The sequence below is a fragment of the Oxyura jamaicensis genome, chromosome 17 (assembly GCF_011077185.1).
Source record: "Oxyura jamaicensis isolate SHBP4307 breed ruddy duck chromosome 17, BPBGC_Ojam_1.0, whole genome shotgun sequence".
Lineage (NCBI taxonomy): Eukaryota > Metazoa > Chordata > Aves > Anseriformes > Anatidae > Oxyura > Oxyura jamaicensis.
The window spans coordinates 5,064,639-5,087,603 of record NC_048909.1 but is presented as its reverse complement, the minus strand read 5'-3'; the positions used below and the strand labels follow the sequence as shown (position 1 = coordinate 5,087,603).

General features: G+C 50.7%; 1 protein-coding gene and 1 long non-coding RNA gene across 3 annotated transcripts in view; one reads left to right on the top strand and one right to left on the bottom strand.

Moving 5' to 3' along the window:
- Window positions 1-2,096: 2,096 nt before the first annotated feature.
- Window positions 2,097-17,059, bottom strand: LOC118175413. Of its 2 annotated transcripts, none has more exons than XR_004754963.1 (2): window positions 16,925-17,059; window positions 2,097-2,914 (listed from the first exon to the last, which is right to left on the bottom strand). It is a non-coding gene; the product is annotated as an uncharacterized LOC118175413 (long non-coding RNA). The 2 variants fall into 2 exon arrangements; XR_004754964.1 differs by lacking the exon at window positions 16,925-17,059 and adding an exon at window positions 3,545-3,606.
- A 3,476-nt stretch (window positions 17,060-20,535) lies between these two features.
- Window positions 20,536-22,965, top strand: part of MEGF9 (multiple EGF like domains 9) — a 54,703-nt gene continuing 52,273 nt past the window's right edge. The window contains exons 1-2 of the mRNA XM_035341942.1: window positions 20,536-20,552; window positions 22,246-22,287. Of these exons, the coding sequence (XP_035197833.1) occupies window positions 20,536-20,552; window positions 22,246-22,287 (59 nt within the window). The remainder of the gene's footprint in view (window positions 20,553-22,245; window positions 22,288-22,965) is intronic.

Sequence of the window (22,965 nt, the reverse complement as noted above, 5' to 3'; positions counted from 1 at the left end):
TTTTCTTAATGTGAACAAACATTCTCATTAAGAGTTATGTGACCTTTCCTTCCAAAGGAACATCAGAAATTTCTGAACAAAGCCCAGAACACGCGATATCTCATGGGAAGCTGTAATCAGTTACTCAGGGTCCCTCTGCTCCTCACCAGGCAGCGTTCCCAGGCATGAAGCATCCCGCACGCTGCTGCTGCGAGGGGCTCCCCCGACACGGGAACCACGACAGGAGCACGCCAGGGAGCGGTGGGCGCGAGTGAGGCAGCCTGTCGATGAGCAGCGGGAACATAATGCAAAGCATCACACTGAGGAACTGGAATATTCCAATCTGGGATTTTGCCTAAAAAAAGAAAATTCCCATTGGGATGGGGGACGTTTTCCAACCAGCTCTTGTTTTTAGTTTATTTGTCAGAGATAATTGTAGCCCACTCCAATTTGTTTTGCGTACATAACGAAAATTAGAATTGCATCAGACCTTGGCTGAACGAGGTTGATGCAGAGTAGCTGCTTGACACCATGCTGGGAGAGCTGCCTCCCAACCCTCACTGCAGCGCTGCGAGCAACTCGCCGCTCGGCCTGAACTAATTCTGCCCTCACACCGTGTGGCTGGTGGAGAGTTTGCGGGGAGCACTGCTGCCACCGAGCACGGCTCTCATCTCACCTCAGCTCCAACAGAAGCCGCATCCAGCCCCACAGCTGCTGGATTTCTGGTGGTTCTTCTCTATTGCCCCTTCCCCGGGTTGCAGAGGAAGCTTCCTTGGTGCCTGGAGAGCAGCCCAACCTTTCTCGACAGGAGGTGCACAGAATTACAGAAAGCTAACGTTGGTCATCAATTGCCCTGAAAGGCCTTTCTGCTGAAAGTCCTTGGTGTTAGGGCCTACATCAGAAAGTGCTGAGCACTGAAGTTAGATCCGAAAGCCTTTTTGCATCACAGATTTTTATGAATATCCCCTATAAGCACAGTATGGCAATGCTTAGGCACGGCACATGCTGTGCCCCGGCACGTGCTGAGGGAAATAGCACACCAAATTTGAGCTGCTGCAACCGGGGATGAGCTTTCAGTTCATAATGGGAACCCACTGCAACCAGAGAGAAAACTCCAGGACTGGCTCATGCTTTGAGAGGATCAAAGGGCAGTAACATCCCAGCAGAGAGCACAGGAAGGGTAAATATCCATGTGCAGCAGAGCCAGGGATCATTGTTTAAAAGCACTCTACAGAACAGACAGAACACTGAAATCTGAAGAAGTCACCACCTCTCTTCTTTTTTTTTTTTTTTTAAGGAAGGAAGAAACATCTGTGGGAAGTATTTATGAGATATATAATGCACCTCGTATATTACCCCAAGGGCCATCTTTAGAGTGGAAAATAAAGCTTCCATACGAGGAGTTTGTTAACATTGTGGCAGGAATCAGATGCAAACACAAAAGCTTGCTTGTTCTGTAATGACTTGCCGAGATAAGTGTCCCTTATCAGCAATACTGTTTTCTTTTGGAAAGGAAGGGACTCTGTGTGTACAAGCAGGGGATGGAAGTCAATGAAAACAGAAGGCTGGAGAGGTCTGAATGGGTATTTTGTACTGTAATTCTAGCTTGGGGCTGCTTATTTGGGTGTGGAAATATCAAACACTGACCTCCCACTGACGGTCCTTGGCAGTGGGATAAGTCACTCATTTATTTTTGCTCAGCCACAAAGCTGCTGTGTAACATGGCAAGGTCCTTGAGGAGCTACAGTGCCCCGATACATCTCCCAGTCAAACAGCGCGCACCCAGCCCTCGCATGCCCCTGCCCAAAATAGCCCCGGGCTCATGCCCACAGCCAGGTGATCCCCACAGCCCTCAGGCAGCTCTTTCACTTGGGGAAGAAAAGGGGAATTGTGCAGAAGAAGTCTGGCGTGGGAGAGGTGGAAGGATGCCTTAGGCATCCTCTGTTATGGCCAACAAGGCCCTCGCTAACATGGACTGGGGGTGGTGATGTCCTCCTGCTTCTGACCTGGAAACACCAAAATAGGCTGGGTTGGAGAGAGCCATGTGAAAGAATTGCATGCACAGTTTTCCTCTATACAAAGGAATATATATCATTCTTTTAAAGAAGAAGGAAAAAAAAAAAAAAGGAAGAGGTGAAGGAAAAAAAGGGGGTTGAAAACAAGGGGGTTGCAGAGAGATGACCATCTCCGATCTCAGATTTCTCAACAGGAAGGAAGCTGTGGGCTTCTCGGGGTCTTGGTTCAGGCCTACTGGCGTCCACAAGGAGTTTTGTCTTGGTCTTGGGACTGTTTTAACAGCAGAGAATGCTCTGTTATGGGCTGATGATACATTAATGAAGTGAGAACCTATAGGGAAATGCTGGGCTCTTCTCTTGAGCAAAGCACTTGGAAATTAACATATGGCATCAAGATTTGGGATAATTAAGGCAGAACCACAGCCACAGGGAATTCCAGCTAAGTCCCATCAGAACAGGAAGAGTCTCAGCATCTCTCTGCTCTCAGGGGTGTGCTTCAGAGCTCTCTGCTCCATCGGGGGCTCAGCCAGAGGACCTGCACAGCTGTCCCAGGTCATCCCAGCACCTGCAGGCAGGCCCCAGATGCTGACATCCAGAGGTCCCCAACCTTTCATCGCACACCCATGTGGCAGGGCAAGTTTGGGATATACCGTACCAGCCCATCAGAGGTCTCCCCTCCTGCTGCATTAGCTTGCCTCCCAGTAATTTTACTGGCAGATCTGAACATAACACAGAGCCATGCCACAGTCTGGAGGGAAAAGCATGGGATCCATCAGCAGGGTACAGCAGCGATACTGTGTCAACAGCCCGTGGCAGACGATGCAGAAAGTCACTTGTTCCCAAGCATGTCATCGCTCCTACAAGGCACTAGCTGTGCTCGGTCACACGTTGTTCCATCAGACAGAGGGAGGCTGAAAAGTCTGGATTAAATAAAAGCAAAACAGCTCTGATAACCATCAATGTATCAGTTAACACTGCATTTCCCCACTGGCTTCACATAAACAGAGGGGACGGAGCACAAGACTGGAGGAAACCTGCAGCACTGCCCTGCCAGATGACAGACGCCAGCTTACCGAACGCGCGGCTGTGCCATCAGGTCTCACAGCCAAGTCAAGGTGGATAACTGGCCAAGAAATCACAGCTCAGACTTGCCTTTCATATTTAAGGCTACCCAGCTCAGCCACACTCTGCCTCCAGAGCAGCCAGGGCTGGAACATCCTCTGAGCAATCCTCAGGACACTTTTTTTTTTTGACCTATGCCAAGTACCACTGAGAATCCAGCCTGATGCTGCAACACATCTCTGCTCCTCCACTGCTAACCCAGCCACTAATACCTACACAGACTCTGTTCCATAAACAAGTCTGAAACTAGACAGGGGGATCAAGGGATTTTGTCGGATTCGCATGCTGCAGCTGAGGAACGCTGCAACACCATCCACCGGAGACAAAAAAAAAAAAATAAAAAATCAAAAAGACAGGTTGAGGACATGACAGCCCCCAGGAAAGCACCCACGTGCAGAGGAACAGCTGGAACTTGAAGCAAATGTCACCATTAAACACATTTTCTTCTGATGTGGATTCAATATTTCTGAATCCAGAAGCTCTGGAAAGGTGAACTTGAAGGAAATTGGTTTTAATAAGCAAAGGCCAGCTCCCTGAGATGGAGGTCCTCCTGCTCAAGCTGAGGCAGTCTCCATCAAGGGACTGGCAAGCATGGAAAGGGAGCAATTGAGAGCCCCCGACCCCATCCAGGACAGCCAGCCAGCCTCCTGCAGGGAGCTGTGACGTGCTAAGGTACAGACAGGAGACAGCAGGAAGCTTTTGGACAAGCCATCAGGCTCTGCTGCGCAGTCAGCAAAACCTTACGGGTCCATACACCTCTGGGCATCTCGTTTAACTCTGTTTTATGGGCAAGTCTGTGGAATTTGTTGGGCTAATACCGCCTGTCGGAGCAAGTGGGCTGACAGGAGGTGTTCTGTTGGCCGGCTGGCATGCAGCGAGGTGGCTTGTTGAGGCCTTCTGGCTGCAAACCAGGAGCAACAAGAAGCACAGGCTTTTCAGTGCAAACTCCCTCCCTTCGGTGTGACTTCGATGATGAAAAATAAGGCTTCGCAGAGCAGAGGTGACAGGGCCTGTGTTTGTGCACTCTGGGATGGGCGGTGGAGGAGCTGGGGGAGATGTGCAGGTACGATAAATACAGAGGCAGGAAGACACATCGCTACCTTGGCTGGAAACCAGCAAGGGCATCTCTGGCTGTGCCATCAGCACAGTGGAATTTGAGGCCCAGGGCACAAGAGACGCACAGGAACAAGCAAGCTCCTCTGTCTCCACGTAGCTGGCATCTGCTTGGAGAGCTCCCAAGGCTGAAACAGTTCATTTGTATTAAAATAAAAACCTGCGCTTACCTCGTTTGCCCCAGCTCTGCAAAGCAAGGCTTGGTGGGGACTTGAGGAGTTTGCTTAGTGTTTGACACTGCGAAGAGACACTTCAGCAGATGCATAGGGCACTAGACTTTGCACACAATATCTTAGTAAGCACAGCACAACATTTATGTTTTGCAGCCAGCTCTTGAGAAGCAGCCAGCCCGCACTATCTCAGGTAAAGGCACAAGGCTCCTGGAGCTGCAGCCTTCTGAAGAAAGCTCAAGCATCCCTAGATGCGTGCAGGAACATCATGAGAACCTGCATCATCATGAAGCGGGATGCAAGCAGGCCTTTGACAAAACTGCGGTGCCAGGATGGCATCTCTCCTCATGCTGTTAAATAGATGTGAAAATAAACAGTAATATCTTGTGAGAAGACAGGCAAGCCACCAGCAAGCCTCTGTCCTGAGCTCTACCAGAACCGTTGGTTATAGACAAGACCCTAACTCGAAAAGAAAAAGTCACTGGGGGAAAGAATTCTTACTGTGCTGAGAAATCCATCACTTTGCATTCAACACCCTTGCTTGTCTCTGAGACTACAGGGGTATATTTGGAAATGCTCAGAGGTGCAACTGAAACATGGATATTTCCTTGTGGTGCTCACCTGAAAGCCAGCTCGCTCAGGAAAAGATGCAAAAAGCCTCTTCCCAACCAGAAGAAACATTTCAACCCATAGCCATTTATTGGAACTGAGCAAAGGCAAGCTCAAACTGAAATTCCATTTCCCAACTATCATAGCAATATCTAGATTTACACTTGTAGGAAGCCAACACTACAGGACGGGCTGTTAACTCCACAAGCCACTGACATTGCACAGACCGACTTGTCTCAGCAGATACACATCGATCACGTCGTTCTCTTGGAAAGGAGCAGTGCATAGCCACTTCGTCACAACCTGGAAAGATCTGGAGAGGTTCCCAAGCAGCAGGTGCAGGGAATTACATCTTAGCCCTTGCCAGCAGCCTGCTAGAGGAGGAGCAGCTGAAGACACCCCTGTCACTTCCCTGGCCAGGCACCGTGGTGAGCAGAAGCAGAGCAAGCGCTGGCTGCCAGATTATGGCAGCTCCTGTCCTAACGTCCCAACCAACTGCACAACAATTGAAACCCCTGCTCATCTTGGGATCTCACATAAACTCTCCTTAACTTTGAATGCAGTACCTTCACTTTTATTGCCCCTCCTATTGCTTAGGGGTTTCTGGGGACCTCCTGGCAAAGCCAGCAAAGCCTCATTTTCCTTCAGAACAAGGCTGGGACAGTCATCTGCAGGAGCAGGATCTGGCAGGGCTTTTCGTTCCTGCAATCATGCAGTGGACTGCTCCTATATGTATTCACCTGTGTTTTTAGGGAATCACACAAGATTTGGTTTTAATCTAGGAGGGGTTCCCTCAACATCAAGTTGAAGTTCATCTTCCAGCATACTTGAAACCCTCCCACCTTGCTGTTACCTGCAACTCTTATATGACTCTGTCCTACCCTATCATCCAGTTCATTAAGGCAGATTAAAGTCATCCAAGCACCAGGACAAAACACCTCTGAACTATTTCTGACCTCCTTGGAATTCGGGAAGTTCTTCAAGTCTCCAACTCGGCAATGTTCTCCAAATCAATAATTTGGAAAACCAAACTACTGATACATAACCATGTCATGCTGCAACCTACACCACATTTTTCTGGCTACAACATCAAGTAACAAGACATCAGAAACCTTATCTACAAGGCCATCCACTGCTCCTACCTGCCCACGGGCCCCCTTCCCCACATTACTGAAGCGGACTTGCTTGCTTTAACATGCTGTGGTTTTGACAAGCCCTTGTTATTCCCTAGGCAGCCACAAGCTGCTCCTTTAGCCCAGAAGCCAGAGATAAGTTACTGCCCTGCAGTTCCTATTTTCTTCCCCCATTATTCAGAGCCAAGTACTAGGTTTGCCCTTTCAGTTTTGTGTAACCTCAGCCATTCTCAGGAGCCCTTGAAAGGAGCCAAGAACAAACTGGTGCTCAAAAATCTTTGGCACTATTCTGGGAACTTCAGGATTCATTTCATCCCAGCCAATTATTTAAGGATCTCTATCGTGAGCCCACACCAGTAGTGCCCGTAGAGCATTAACAGAAATAGCAAACTGCAAGCATGCAGTACGACAGACATGCTGAGGTTGTGAAGTGCTCTTGGCAATTTTTACCATTAGTTTCCCTCTGCAGGAGGCAGGGGAAAGCTTGGTCTCACTCACCATGGTTTTGGCCTGCTACTGTTTTTTTTGAAGGTGCACCTATTCATTTCATCTAGTTTCCACTTTTTGTGTACTTCCTTTTTGAGTCTTGGGGCACTGAGCAGCTCCCAGTTCAGCTGGGCTCATCTCTTATGATACCCCTGATGTTTCCTTTGCATTGGGATAATTTGCATTTATGTCCTTCACAACCAAGTCTTTAACGTATTACAGCAATCAACTGATCTGAGGCAAACGACAAAAAAAAAAAGAGTGTTCTGGGAGGTACGCGACGATACTGAAGGCCACGTGTTCCCATCCCAACTGGTATGTAGCTTAGGCTTTCCATCAGAAGTTGCTGCTATAGAAGCCCCTTTTAACCGGCCTAATCCCACACAGTCTCCATCTCGCTGCTCCCAATGGGAAGAAGGAGGCCAGCCCCCCTTTGCTGGGAAAAGGGTGTGATCTGCGGCCAGGGAGGAGCAGCCAGGACATGCCATATGTACAGCCCACGTATCCCACTCGATCTGCAGCCATTCACACGGAAACAGCCTCTCTGCACACATCTTCCTCATGCCGCTTGGGCCATGAAGGTGGAGCCTCTGGAGTCCTGGAGAAACACCACAAGGCCGTGCCATGAACATGAGGCTGCACGTGCACTGTGTAGCCTCCTGTCATCCCTGCATTTAGTTTCTCCTCCAGGTGTGTTCTTTAAAGCCAGGTGCCTGCTAACAGGCTCCTCCAGCGCTGCTTTCTCCACCACACAGCAATCCCCATGCTGCACGCAGCCAGCTCTGCAGGGCTGGGCGTTTTCGGCCGGGTCCGCACGCACCTGGGCGCAGGCCAGCACTACTCCCACACTTTCCTCCAGGCCATCATCTCACTCCTGCAATAAGGCTCAGTGCAAACCTCTTGTGAACAGACAATCCGTTCATAACCACCTCCACCAGCATTTAGCCTCAGTACCCTCTTGCCTTGTGGAACACATCAAGAGGCTTTAGGCTACTCCAGTGCCACTGATTTCCCACTTATGTCCTGCGGTGTGGGCACCTCCCTGAACCCAGCCTAATTACAGTTAAAATGCTCCTTCATCTCTCTCCCTCCTGTGCCCAGGAAGCCTCCCCCACACATCCTTGATCGCTGTGACCCCCACCTCCCAGCCCTCCTGCCAACCAGCCACACCATGGCTGCAACTCGCGCCCTGCTCCCCACCTAGACCCCAGCACAATAACTGCATGGGCTTCACTGCTCCGAGACCACGGCACCTTGCATTCCCCCAGCCTGCTGAAATCCCACTTCAGGTCCCCAGTCCGCTCACAGCCCAGCTCATGCAGCAGCCCAGCCTCTGGCCTCAGCAGACAGTCTCGCCCCAGTGCATATCAGCCCAGAACAGTGCTATGGAGATCTCTTCTTAATCCCTTTGCTTTTTCACCATGCAGTTCCTTCTCCCGCATTTATCTTCTGCTTTTCTCTTCTCCACTGCATCAAAGCAAAGCCACTTCCGTGCACTTTCAAGGACCCTTCCCACCATAAACAACAGCGAAATGTACCCCTCTCCTCCCGCAAGGCTTCTGCGGCTCCTTCCTGCGATATCTCAAAGACCCTGAAAGCAGCCAGGCTGCTGGTGCGGCAAGGCCATGACTTCTCCCAAACCCTGCAGTTCGCAGCTTTGTTCCCGGGGCTGCTGTGCTCCGTTTGCCCAAACCCCCATTGCAGCCCAGTGGGCACGGTGACAGACACCCGCTCCATCCCTCCAGCCCCCGTCTAAGCCAGAGCCCTCTGCGTGACAGTAACACAGCTGGTGAACTACGATTTAGGAAGACTCGTGCATCTGAGCAAACCCAGATTTCTTCCATCTTCCTTCTAAAGGAAAAATTCATCCGATGCAATTTCTTTATGAGGCCAGATTTTACAGACCCTCCAGCTCTCGTTATGGAAAATAAGTGGAAACTCCTGGCAGTGGATTATATTTTTTGTTGTTTTTTTCTTTCTTAATAATATATATGAGAAAAGCGTATATTATACTCTGCCTACATAGACCTTGCCAATAAAATTTGCTGATGCTTGCAAAACTACAGGACAGTTGTCCAAACGCCTGCCACTTGCTAGTCGTAGACAGTCATGAATTGTCCTTCTTGCTGACAAGTTAATGTTGCATCATAAACTGCCCATATGAAGTTTTGTTTCTATAACACATGACTGAATTCAATATGTCAGAAAAATGATTAATTGCCCCTGAGATTTGGATCTTTAAAAATAACAAATTCAAAAGCCTGATGTTCTTTATTCTGATGCTGGTAGAATTTACATCATGGTTAATAAATAACAGTCTTCCTTCAGAAATTAGGTCATTAGATTATTCTATTTGCAAACATAAAAATGCAATCAGATGGAACTAGTAATGTCTAGGACACACAGCCTAGACAACAGTGACATCTCAAATGCTTGGGGGGATTATTTCAAGGAAGTCTCGGTCTGACTTTCAAGCGTCTGCAGCTTTTGGTGCTACAGTATTCAGGGCAATTCAGAAAAATAAAAAAGGTCCTTCACAGCGATTCAGAACCTGTCAAGTTGTATTTTAGGATTTCCCAAAACTTTGGGCATCCCCTCGGAATAGAAAACCCGTCGCCAGCCCAGGTGCCGTTTCACTGTGCATGTCAGCAACACCAGCCTGCTCAAGCCACCTCTGTCAGGCAGTTTTATGCCTGGCTGCCAAAGGGATCAGTCCACAGAGCAGAGATCAGAGCAGCAAGAGGTTCTTCCAAGCTGCCTGCCACGTGCGTTATCACTACTATAAATATGCTCTGATCTCACCTGTTCTCCATGCATTTTGCTGCTGTCCCTTCAGCTGCGATGCACAACGATGCCCCAGGCAGACAAAGCACTATGCTGAGCGCTCCTCCCTGGAGCCAGCGAGACCAGCCTCTCTCCGCTCCAAAGAAAATCTTATTTCCTGGACTTCAAAGTTTCAATTAGCACAAGAATCCGTGTTCCTGTGTGGGCAGACCTCCTAGCAGCTGAGGGACCAGACTCCCCACGTGGCAGATGCCCTGGGACCGTTTCCATGACCGATGGGCAAACGGCAGGAGGTGACCAAGCTGCTGGGGGTGAACAGGGCATCAATGGGACCTCTGCACATGACAGCAGCGTGATATTCCCCCAACACCATTTGGCTGGGCTGGAGCCCAGGGCAGCAAGGCTTTGCTGGCATATAGACCTAGTGCACCAAAGAAAACACCCAGAAATTGGATATTTGCCAGGCTCACGCCACCAACGTTTCGCTGGCTTGCTTGCTTCAAGGACTCACCACTTGCTCCTGCCTGCGAGGCCCCATTCGTTCCTCACCAGGTCATCTCCTCCTGCTGCTCCTTGGCCAGCACAGCCATGCAGGACCTTAACAAAACCCAACCTCCCTCTGCCCTCCCCCAAAATGACCCATCTTAACGTGATTACAGACTAGCCCACCCCAAAGCCCTTGCACTCCCCCAGCACACCCAAAGGCACCTGGCCTCCCCCCAGCAGTGCTCCCCGGCGAGTCTGCGGGTGGGATGCTCCTGCTGATACGCCCTGGCAAAGCTGGAGAAGGCAATAAAGGGGCCACATTCCCCTTCCTGAGCCATTTCTGACCATTTGTTCGCACGCCCGGAGCAGCCTTCCCACAGCCTGCACCCACAGGCAGCCTGGGAAGGGCCGCTGTTGCCAGGAGGCACGCAGAAGAAGTAAAAGCTAATTATAAGTGATGGCTGGCTTGACAGCAAGGACTTTTAATACAAGCACCACACACAAATGCCAACACACCGAGCTGAATCCCTTTCTCATCAGCCCTTTGTGCACCGCCGGCTGTCCAAGGGAGCTCATCCAAGCTCGTGCAGCCCTGGTCCAACAGAGCCTGACCTCAGGTCTGCCTTGCTCGGTGGGGTCGGTGCGGGAAGCAGATGCAAATAAAGTCAACTGAGATACCACCAGCTGATTAAACCAGTATGTTCTGTCTCAGTTACATCTTTCAAAAATCCTGGCAGCGCAGGAAGACTCGATAGTTCCCCAGCGCTGGAGGATGCCTTGGCCATCTGGAAGAGACGAGGTGTTTTTTGCCAATAGCACACTTACTCCTGAGAGCAGCGGTGAGATTTGGCACACAAGTGCAATTGATTGAGCGGCTTTGTCATAATATAGATCCAGGCCCAGATGTGGGGGAAAAAAAAATAAAATAAAAGACTCCTGAGACCAGCGTGAGACCTCGTCCCCTGCCAGGAGCATGGAGCATCCCAGGGGACGGAGGGCAGTGGTATTTGGGGCTCCCCATCACTGCTGCTCCAGGCACAGGGCTCTTTCCTATTTTCTCTTTAACACATCTCTCCTGCAGGGGAAGGTTGGTAAATAGGCCCTGCGCTAGTACTGAAGCACAAGCCTGGCCTGTACGGGGTTGTTTTTTTTAGAAGTGCTCTCCACTGAGGCTTTTCTGTTCCCTCCAGTCTCCACACCAGGACCCCAAGCTTTGGCCAAGCCTCTGCTCCTAACACTTTTTTGTTTTCTTAAATGGACTGAGAAGTTCTTTCATAAAGTTCACGTGGGGAAAACACATTTGTCCCAGGGTCCGGGCGGGTTTTCAGCTCAGCCCCTCACTCATGCCAGCAGCAAACCCATCTCATGACAATGCCCAGGCAAAGACACACACAAAAACCCCTTTCTGTGAAGTTTTCTGCATGCACAGGGCTGCTAGGAATTAAAGCAGTTCTCTCGCTGTCAGGAGTCAGACACAAGGCACTCCCTCTACTGATTGCAGACAGCCTTTGTCAGCCCAGTGCAGACGTGGTTTCGGAGCACAAAGGATTCAGGACATTTTCCCCCTCAATTTTCAGGTCCGGGCACCTCAGTGTGAATGTAAGTATCTGGTTCTGTGAGTGCCCCGGAGTTTTCCTGGCCTTCTCTGTTGAAGGCAAGGCTTAAAACCAGATACAAGCACTTCTGTAGCAACATTGCAGCTTCAGCTGTTCTACGTTATAAATAATCTGACTTTTTTTTTTCCCCAGCATTTTTGCAAGTCCTTCTGCCCAATGACCTTAAAACACCGCGTAGTTTTAGGTGAGCATGACATCCTTGCACCATCAGGTGAGGATCATCTACCCACATCAAAGATGGCAGGGGGAAAAAATGTCACAGTAGAAGTGAGCAAGAACTGGAAGGAGAGCTCAGAACTCCCCTGAAGGTCTCCTTCAGACCTAGGGCTAGGTGTGCCTCCCTATCCCAGGGTTTGGTCTTTGTGCAGACGGAGAGAAGAATGCTGCAGAAGCAAACCAGCCCCACCCTACTCAAACCTCTGCTGACACTCCAGCTGTGTCCTGGGCATCAAAACTTAAAACTCCTTCGTCTTCTTGGCTCTAACTGAATGCAGAAGCACCCTCAAAACCCAAAACACCCCTGTCCTGTGGTTATTCCAGCCCAACACACCAGCAGAAGACAACTTGGGAACTCCAGGATCTGCCAGGCACTGCAGACGTTGGTGCACTGCTGGAGCTCGACACCTTCCCTCCTGCTACAAAGCAGCTGGCACAATTCGGAGATTTTAAAGTTTAAAGCACATATAGATAGTCTGTTTCCACCTCAGATGAGCACACTGACCTCCTTCCATTTTATTTATCCTGTGCACTAGACCTGGAAGAGGTATTTATCCATAACAGACTTCTTCTGAGCCCTCCTCAGCACCTAACCATGGGTCTCACCCAGTACCACCTCTCCCTCCTGCACCTCCCCATTTCCTTGAATGTTTTTGAAGGATAAGTTCTCGCTGCTGGTAAAGGAAGGCACAGTAAAGTCTAGACCAACTCAACAACGCTTGTTTTATAGGGCAACGCATCCCGAAGCGACACACACAGGTTCCAAGGCTAACTCTGACCCTGCCATGTGGACCTTGGTGGACAACATCTCCATCCGACACAGATTCCCACCAGGAGCAAGGAGATGCACAAGCACCTGGATGATGAAACATGTTCCACAAAATAAAATAAAGCTGGTAAAAATGAATTTTCCTTCCTGGCAGCCCACTGACAGGCACCTCCCGGGACACACAAAACACCAGCATGGGATGGCGACGAGTTTTCCAGCAGCCCACGTCAGGAGGGACAGGGCACAGATGCGATGGAGAGAGTTCAGTTCCCTGGGGAACTGCAGCACACAGGGCTCCAGAAGCTGACCTTGCAGCCATCCCTGCTGGTGGGGGACTTTAACTGTGTGCACAACAGTTACCAACAGCACAGGGGATGAGGGTTTGTTAATCTGGGGGTTTTCCCTCCTGTATGGACGAGAGTGGGACCACAGGAACCAGAAGCAGAGCTCACTGCAGAGGTGGAGCCTGCCTGAAAACTGGCACGACGCTTCCCTGGACTGAAAGATTTTGGTTTTCACATGTTCCGTTTTTCCAGCCTGAAAAGATGAAATTTTCCACAGAAGCAGATGCTTTTCTTGAAAGATTTCTTTGAGTAGAAATGCCAAATTCTCCATCAGGAAACTGTTCTGATGGAAGCATTTTCAACAAGCCCTGTTCGAGATCTATTTCAGGACTGGCCTTCGCTGGCCTAAGTCAATTCTTTTAACTCATCGCGGCTTGTTTTTCCTGCCGTTATGTACTTCTAAATTGAGAGTGTCTAGGTTTTAATTGTGCTTCTGCCACAATTTAAATGAGCCCTCATTCTGAGCCAGGGCTACTCGGCCCAGGATGACCCAGGGCTGGGGGCAGCCAGCCCCAGAAAGCCCCTTCCTCATGCTAAGTGCTTTTTTTCCAGCTCCCTCTCTGAAAATCCAGCCATTTAAAACCAGTTCTAAGGCTCTTTTTGCTCACTCCACCCATTTCCAGAGTGACACTTCCTATGTCAGGAGGGTTTTAAACCATTGTCTGCTTCCATGGGATCATTTCCCCTGGCACTGCTGGTGGTGAGCTGAGAATTATGTCTTCACTCCCAATTCCAGCTTGACTTGCTGCTGCAGTCATGCAGCATCCCTGCCCTCTAGGGCAGGAAGAGGATGCAGGGTACAGCATTTGGCTCTCCATGGCCTCGAGCAGCCCAGGAAGCTCCACCACGTCCCCATGCCTGGCTCCAGCGTTTGACCACCCTTCTCAGAAAGGGCTTTTACCAAGTATCTGATTGCAACTCCCTTTCCTGCAGTGGGATCCAGGCCATGACCCCCTCTCACTGCTTTCTTCTCACCATGCATAGACCAGAGGCATTGTGGCCGTTCTGCAGGGGACAGGGTCACGCAGCTGACCTCCAGCCTGTTGCTGCTCCAAGACGTGCAGCAATGTCATTCTGACAAGTTTGGCTAGGAAACTTGCCTCATGCCTTCAGTTTCAGCCATTTTACTGCTTTTGGTGTTGACAGATATTAATTAACAGCACGGGGCCATAGTACAGCACACTAACCCCGGGCTGACAGCAGCAGCCTCTGCGCTGATCCATTCGATGGGAAAGCGGCCAGAGCAAATGGAGCCAACGCCAAACTGCTCCCACTGAGAAAACCACCTGGGATGGGCACTGCTGCATGGACACCCACAAAACACATCACCAGCAGCAGGTCCTGCTCTGCACCTGGGAGGCAGTGGCTGCATTTTTAGGTTGGAAATGAGGAGACATTTCTTCTCAGAAAGAGCAGTCAGGCATTGGGACAGGCTGCCCAGGGAGGTGGTGGAGTCACCGTCCCTGGGGGTGTTCAAGGAAAGGTTGGACTTGGTACTGAGGGACATGGGTTAGTGGTTGACATTGGTGGTAGGGGGATGGTTGCACCAGCTGATCTTGGAGGTCTTTTCTAACCTTAACAATTTTATGATTTTCCAGCATGTCACCCTTCCCCAGAGCTCCTACCAGCATCTCCTGGGCTGGAGCAGAGCATTCGTGGCCTCGGGTTGCCCTCTTGTGGCGCAGCTCAAGTGAGACATTGTTGAATATCGTTGGATGCTGCTGCATTTCCTGCAACCCCCCAGGAAGCGCAGATCTCTACATCATGCGTTCAGACCTACTGACAAGGATTTGTTCTTCTCTTACCTCCCTGCACGGCTTTGATGCTGCGTGCAGATCAGCAGCTGAGGCCTGCTGTGCTGAGCTGCACCCGCTCTGCGGCACGAAACAACATCCCCAATGCTGGTTTTCATCAAAACAATTAAAAAAAAAAAAAAAAAACATGTGTAAGGCGATTGGATTTCCAATAACAAATCAAGCCAAAAAGCTATTTAAAAGTTTGTTTTTAAGAAAACATCAAAACAGCCTATGCTTTAGCCAAGAACCGAAGCAAATAGTTATCCTTGTCCTTCCCCAAATAAGCCCTATGAAACACTAGGTCCTTTCAAACCAAAAATGAAAGCTGTACCACAGAGAAAGGTTGCTTGTTCTCACTTTTACCCTTTCCAGTTACAAAGGCTCTTCACCTTTTATTGGGCTGACCCCGGTTTAAAACTAAAGTTTGTTTTTTTAACTAGAAATCTTGTTCTCCTCGCTCAGCAGTACATACTTACTGGTGGGAGCTTGATAAGAGCAGCAGCTGTCAGGGACCACTCAAGCTGTTATTCAGGCAGGTAGTTTGAGCCATAGCCCTTACAGAGGGGAGTTAAACACATCCCTAGAGGGCCGATGGGCACTGACATATCTCATGCCTTTGGAGCCAAGCTCCTCACCTCCTAGGTGATGCACCACTGCAGCGAGCACGCTGGATCAAGCGCATCACCTCCAGTTTATAGGTGCTTCCCCAGGGTGCTTTCCCCCAGCAGTGGGCCAGGCCACACAGCTGCTTCTGTACACTGCAGCACAATCTCAAGAGCTGCCACATGGGGTTGGACCGAAGACGTCTTTAATTCAGTGTCAAGCATTTGCTGTGAGCTCCCACCAAGCCAACCAAGAAACACGAGGTTAAAAACCAAACAGAACGAAGCCACAAAGCCTACAAATTCAGTTACAGTCACGATTTAGTGAGAGACGTTTGACAAACAAACAGAACCTATGAGGGAAATGGCCAGGTAACTAATCAATTTCCCCCAGACTACACAGCCTCTAGGTTGGAGCAGGTTTCTCTTCATTTATCAAGCACCAGCTCAGCAGAGCCCAAAGGACAGATCTGCAAGGACTGGGTTGTATGGGAGGTAAGACCAGATGATTTAAGAGCTGCTTCCTACCCTGAAATCTGCTAATAGGCTTGGAATTTCAGAGAAACGACGGTTCCAGTAAAATCAATGGCAACACACTTTTGCTGAAAGGCTCACTCCTAAGAGCTAATCTGTCTTTTTACCAGCACATCACAAGCACTTCAAAAAGCCACCAGTGCTCCAACTTTTCTTTAAGCTGGTCTCAAAGTGAGAAGCGTATTTAGAAGCCTGAGATGCTACAGGAGCCAGGAGTGCTCTGCTGCCATCTCCAGAGCACAGGGCAAAAACACACACAGAAGACCAGTACGTGCCTCATCTGGCAAGAAGATCGGTGACCTATGCTGATGTCCCTAAGCAGCATCTCCTCTGTCACTGCTGGGGACTCTGCTCTGGCCCTCAGGTCACTTCTTGCTCCCCAGCTTGGGCACTGCCCTCTCTGCTCACACAGGAGGGGAGGTCACAGTGCTGATGTGCACGATGCTGTGGTGACAAACTGAATGGCACAGGCAGCTATCCATGGAGAGCTCCTCTCTCACATGGACAGCACCAAGCTCCCAGCAGGGGCTCACAGGGGGCTTTTTTTTTTTTTTTCCTCCTGAGTTCTGCCCATTAATCAACCAAACAAGACACCCCAATCAGTCAGGCACATGTTTAGGCCAGAGTTTCACACTCCATCTGGCTATCTCCTCCATCCTCCCCTCCCACCAAGCAGACCAAGGGCCACAAGGATTTGAAATAACGCATGGAAAAGCACTGCCCAGGCTACATCATGGGGGAACCCTGCAGCCACCAGTAGCAGCACAGCTGAGATGCCAGCAAGGACAGGGAGTTAGGGAAAAGAAGCTTGGGAACGCCTCAAGCTCACGTCTTCACCGCCAACCCAGTATCAGTTTGGTGCCCAACAGCTTATTCAACTGCAAGGATTTTTATAGTTATAACAAAATGGGAAATTTGGCGTGTTGGTGAAACCCAGGTCACAGAGCGGTGAAGATAACAAACAAGCCATTGCTACACTAAGTGGCACCAGTCCCCGAGTGCCACCTAGCCTTGGAGCTAGGAAACAGTGATAAGGACATAGAGGAACAAGCCTCCTGAAACTGCATAGGAAAACCTCCAGCCCCTGATCATCCTGACATGCAGGACTGTGCCCTGGGCCACCAGGACACATCACCCAGTCTCATCTTACCTGCCCACAGCCAAACACGCACCCGCTCTCATGCCAGCAATCCCAAGGAGCCAACAGAAGGAACTGAGCCCCCCACAGTACCTCACAGGGACACATCTCACCCCCACAGCACTCAAGAACAAGTGCTAAAGCCCACCTCCAGCTTCCCCCAGCTGGTGGCAATTCATCCCACATCAGAGCACACAGCTTTGTGACTCGGGGCACCTGTGTCATTCCCAGTGCCATCTGCTCTCCCTCCTGGCTCCTGAAACACCCTTTTTATTTTTCTCTCAGGTGTCGCTGCACCTTCTGTCGCACCGGGCATGGCCACTCGCACCCCCTGCACAGACCTGCATGGAGCACAGCGCTGCTGTCCCCACAAGAACCGCTCAGCCACGCTGTGAACAACCCATCAGATCATTTGTAATTAGCTCGTTGCACATCTCTAACGCTTCCTTTCCAGGCCATCAGAGCAGCTTACAAGTGTAAAGGGCCCCAGGTGCTCCCCAGAGCTGCTGAGCAGCACAGCGTGGTGCAGGCACCAGCTCTGACCCCTGAAACAGCTGCTGGGGCTGAGCCCTGGCTCTTGGCCGTGCCACGCGCACCCCGAGATGTGGGCACGCCGCCTGTGGCTCCTTGTAGCAGTGGTTACACGCCAGCTCCGTGTGATAGCAAGCCACCCGCAGACTAGACAACAACAGTAACCCCTTTCCTCCCCTCCACTTTTGTTTTTTAACCAGATGGAAGCTTTACAGACCTTTTGAGCCACAAGTTGAGTGTTGAACAATATGACTGAGTTGAGAATGTGAGCCAAAGCGGTTTTCATATGTGCTAATGAGGGCAGCAGCACGCCGATCCTGATCCTCTAGGTGCCTCAGAGAGGTGCCTGTCTCTGCTGGGGAGGAGCAGCTCGCTGTTTCTTTGCAGCACTGTCCTCATAAATAATAATCAGTTAATAATTTTGCCAGAAGGCCGTTCATCACAAGCAAGCTGCCAGAAAAAACAAACCTCCTGCCGCTCCCTGCCTGGCTGCCGGGGACGGTGAGGACATCCTCCACATTGCAGGGGCAGGAGAAGGCCCCACCGCATGGCCAACGTCCCTCCTGCAGGCACCCACCAGGCCCCTCCATCACCCAGCCCACGGCCCCGCTGCGTCCTGCCAGCAGCCCTGCCATGAGTGGGACATGGGGCACGTCTCTGCTGTGGCTGCCCCCCACTCACTCCTGCTGACAGAGAAGGCTGCAGGCCACCTTCCCTCCCGGGGCAGGGACAGGCCTTCCCCCGGGTCCCTTCACCATGTCTACAGGGGTTGAGGAAGCTTCCATGAGTGACCAGAGCTCAGGCCATGCCTAGCAGAGTGCCACAGGGTTTCATCCAGCGCTGGTGTTCCTCTGCAGCTCTCTCTGAAGGGAGCCAGACAAGAGCTCACCAGAGGGGATCCTGAAGCAGGACCTCTTCATACACATGCACGGAGGGAGCGTGGGACAGGAGACACCACCACTGCTTCCTGGCCTCTTAGAAACCAGGACCTCCAGCTGACACCAGCACGGCCGACATACCTGCCAGCTGCTCTTCTTCCAAGCTTTTTTTGTGTCTCTGTGGGCCAGGCTGATGCAAGAGCCAACATCTGAAGCTCCCTGTCCCCACGTTACCCTTTTCCTCCGATTCCTGGCCTCAGCCCACCTTGCCCACATCAAGCAGCCGGTGCCCTGAGCCTCGTGTGGGAAGTGCTGTTGGCCCAAATGAAGCGTAACGTGCCGGGCTGTCCCTAACAACGGGCTCCTCTGTTTGGCTTTCCCCCTGAGGGTTATTATAGCCGGCGTTTATCTTGGACCGGGGCCAAAACACGCATTAGTGCTCCTCATCCTGTGGGTTTCTGCACACAGCTCGGACAAGCGTAGGGGGTTTACAGACACTGGGCCAAGCTGGGGGAGAGGTTTTTGGGAGGTTGAAATCTTCTTCCTGCACGTGCATTGCTCAGTGAAACGGGGCAGGTGAGAACTGGCCCCATCTGTGCACGAGGGACAGGTTCAGGGCTCTGTCCCACCGTCCCAACTGTGCTATGGGGTTGTGCAAGAAGTTGCTTTGTTTTCTTATGTTGGGAGGATGATACTGAATCCCCCTCATACATATTTTGGGACTTAATGAGAAAGGTTCCTCCTGTCCAGGCAGGATGGATGTGCCATGGTTGGATAGATGCTTCCATACCTGGTACTGTAGACACGTCTCCGTGCCAGGCACTGTGTGTGCCATTTCCCTTGCTTTTCACAGAGGCCCAGCACAACTCAGGCAAAGATGATACCTTAAAACCTTCTCCCTTTCAATCCCCAGCCAAAGAAGCTGCTGCTTTTCCTACCAGCCCTACCAGGGCAGCTCCTGTCCAAGGTCAGAAGACCTCGAATTGCTTTCTGAAGCCCCAAAAGAAGCACCATCAGCAGGGTGCTGGGCAGTTGCAAGCACAGCTTGCATGAGGCACAGGCACAACACCAAGCCGTGCCGCCACTGTGTCCCCTGTGTCAGCCGGTGCTTGCCACAGCTCCAGCACGTTCCTGGCTGAGTTCTGACGGTCGTACAGCCTGCATCTGCTCCCTCTGCTGGGCTGTAATTAGGAAACAATATTATTAAAACTCATTCCCATCTCCGCTTTCCTTTCATCTCCCCTCCTTCTTGTTGTTCATCTATTATCCTCCCTCCACAGCCTGTGGCCTTTGGACTGCATGCTGATGAGCCCTTGTTTAGTCTAATCGGCAGTGCTTGTTAATGGTGCTGTAAGTGCAGTTTGCAACCACCTGCTCTGCTTTTGCTTCCCCCAAGTCCTGGCCTCAGAGCCAGCTCAGCTCCTCTGCCCCAGAGCCCTTTTCTGCAAAGTCGTGGGGGTTGTTGCTGCTTTCATGCCGAGATGCATGTGAGCACCAGCCCAAGTGGAAGCCGTGTTCTGCCAGCACTGAGCAGAGGGCTCTGGGGGGGGAAGGTGTAGCAGAGGAACCAAAGGACCTTTGAGGAAGTGTTTTGGGTCTGGTGGAGCTTGGCAAGAGATCTCTCTTGTGCCCCTCTGAAGGAGGACATCAGAGTCTGAGCTACCAAAACTGCACACTCCAGTGGGGTAACAGCTCCTAACATCAGTGGCATGATTTTGGGCAAATCACTGGCTGTAGGCTTTCCAGATGAAGTTTTGTACCCATCTGTATATTCTTCACCACCCTTGCTTGTTCCATCAGGAGCATGGTCAGAGCTGGTAGCAACACCTGAGATTCCTCTCAGGTCATCTTCTCCCCCTGCAGCCGTCCATGTGCCACCCCTGGGTGCTGGGTGCTTGCTGTAATATTTCACACAGCAAGGATTTTATCTTTGATTCATGCATTGTACAGTCAAATTTCAAGTCTAAAGTGTGGCCCCAACACCCACAAACACAAGTCCCCCTGCTGAATTAATCGAGTGGGAAGAAACAGATGGGAGCTGGTGACAAGTGGTGCTGCTGGAGGGGAAGGGGAGAATCAGGTGGCTCAAGAGCAGAGGTGCCCTGGTGGTTACTGAACCAGACAAATGGATTCTCCTCTCTGCAAGACAAAGGGTGACAGCAGGGCTGTAGGAGATGAGCACTATTTATACATGGCACTCCAGAGCATGCCAAGATGCCGTTGCAACCCAGGTTCGAAGGCTCACCAGCTTTGCACGCACTCTGCAGCACAACAGCAATGCCCTGAGCTCTTGCAAGGGAAGCGGCTCAGAGCTGCTGGAGGAGCAGCTGGAAGCCATCCACCCCCAGCACAAGAAGCACGTTTGGGGTGCAAAGCAGTTTCCCTGCAGTCCAGGTGCTTGGGTGGTTAAACCTGGCTCCTTCCCATGGAGCGAGCAGTGCTCCCTCTGCAGCAGGTGACTTTGGCTGGGTTTTGAAGGCTTCTCTTATTTCAGTGTCTGTGCTGACTGTGAGTAGAAGGAAAGATCTAGAAGCTGAGGTTGCTTTCAAAGGAAAAGTTAGTAATTAATTACAAAAACAACAAAAGTGTATTGAAGACCTCTGTACAATTTCCCTACCTAATTTTCTCCTTTTGTTTGGCTTCAGCTGGATGAGAACCACTCATGGTCTCTCACCACTGTGAGCCATCAGCTCCGAGTGACAGGGCGCTTGGAGACGGTTTGCTGGGAGCTGCAGAAAGCAATTTGCCAAGCACAATGCTGTCTTTGAACCTAGTAACTTGCAGACAATAGTACTCTTTTACATGCTAATAGATAGCATTGTTCTTCAAATGTCTGACATTTATAGCAATATAATATCTCTGTCGAAAAGCATGCCAGTAATGGGCACAACTTCCCAACGTGAGTGCTGAGGAAGCAGAAGGATGGGGCAGGAATTAATACATGAGATTTGTGACTGAATTTCACTTTAGGCTTCCTCCAATCGCTGCCGTTTCCTTCCTGTATTTCAAAACTGGTGACTGCTCTGAAAGGTAAGTCACAAAAAAACTCGGGGTAAATATAGCTGCAAACGGAGATGGGCTGTAAATCAGCAGCATCCACCTGGAGGATTTGTTGGCTGGTATCCAAACGAAAAATCAGGGACAGGCCTAAGCAGCCCTGCTGAATGTCAAAGAGAGACAGCAGGCTGGAATAACCACCTGGAGAAGATGTTTGCTTGAACTAGATGAATTATTAATAAACTTATTGATATTTATTATTGTTCTTAAGCAGTCTGTCTCACTCCACATGTTAAAATGGTTTTTGGTCCTTCCTTATTATGTCCAGTAAGTACTTGTGTCCAGATGTGAAATGAGGAGACGTTTCCCCTGGGGATGGTACCTAAATCATGGTGTGACCGGCTCTGTGCTCTCCTGCTGGCTCAGAGGGAATTGCTGGGCATTCTGCAAGTGAGCCCCTGAGTTTGTTAAACTGTCTGGTTGTTGCCTGGCTGTGGTGAGAGGTCTCAGGCCTGTTCCCAAATCCACATTCCCCTCAGGCAGCCTGTGCTGGTCCTGCTTGCTATGGCCATGCAGCTGCAGTAGAGTAGGTTCTCACATATGTGCATCAAAACCTTCGTAATATTGTCTGTATTACAATAAATGAGCCCTTAACAAGGGCTGCAGGACTGCATTGTTCTGCATTAACGGCCTTGGCTTCCTAAACCCACGGAGTCCCTGCCCCGAAGTGCTCTCAGCCGAGCTGATAGATGCCCGGCAGTGGAGCTGTGTGTGGGGCAGGACGTGGGGATCAGAAACCTGCCTCTCTGCCCCCCTGCCCGCCAGAGGATACCCCTGTTTGCATGGGGCAAGCATCTTACAGGTGACAGGTCAGCCCAGGATGTCACTGGAAAACCTACAAGGAAGAGACATGCAGCAGCTCTAAAGGGACAGACGAGGTGACGTGCAGGTGGACGAGGAGGCAGAGGGCAGAGCTGGCACTTGACCCCAAAACCCGAGGGGCTTCTTCTGGGTGTTGGGTCCATGCATCCAAACAGCCTCGCTGCTGCATTCCCAAAGGAGAGGAGGACCTGGGAAACAGCAAGCCTTACATTCCTGGTGCTAGTTCTTGGCTGAGACAGGAGCAGAAATGTTGCCATGATGTCTACTGAATAAATATGTGCTACTGTTGCTCGCATTTGTCTTTACAGTTTGGAGGAGATGCAGATGGCCCTTTAAATACTTGCAAGGCCTGCAACTTTTCCAGAGCATTTCCCTCCCCCCCCCTTTTTTTTCCAAGCTACTCGGCTCCCTATGGTAATTAATATTATCTAATGGGGGGAGAAGCAAAGCAAAGCCTTCATATTTGAGATTATTCACACAAACAAAAATGTAAACAGCTGCCTGAGAGATGGGAAAGAGATGGGCTCTGCGGCAGGGCCTGGTGGGACCGCGCTGCCCACAGCTGCAGCAGAAGCTGGTGCTGGGTGCTTGGTGCGGGCCTCAGTGTAGTGATCCTGCACTGCCACGGCCTCCTCAGGGAGTGAGGCCACCACATCTGTGGGGTTTTGTTCCCTGGAGTGCCTTGGATCCCATAAATACACGTCCTCTCCCATGCTGCCACATCAAGGCCGAGCACCATGCTGAGTCGGGCTGGAAGTCCTCAGG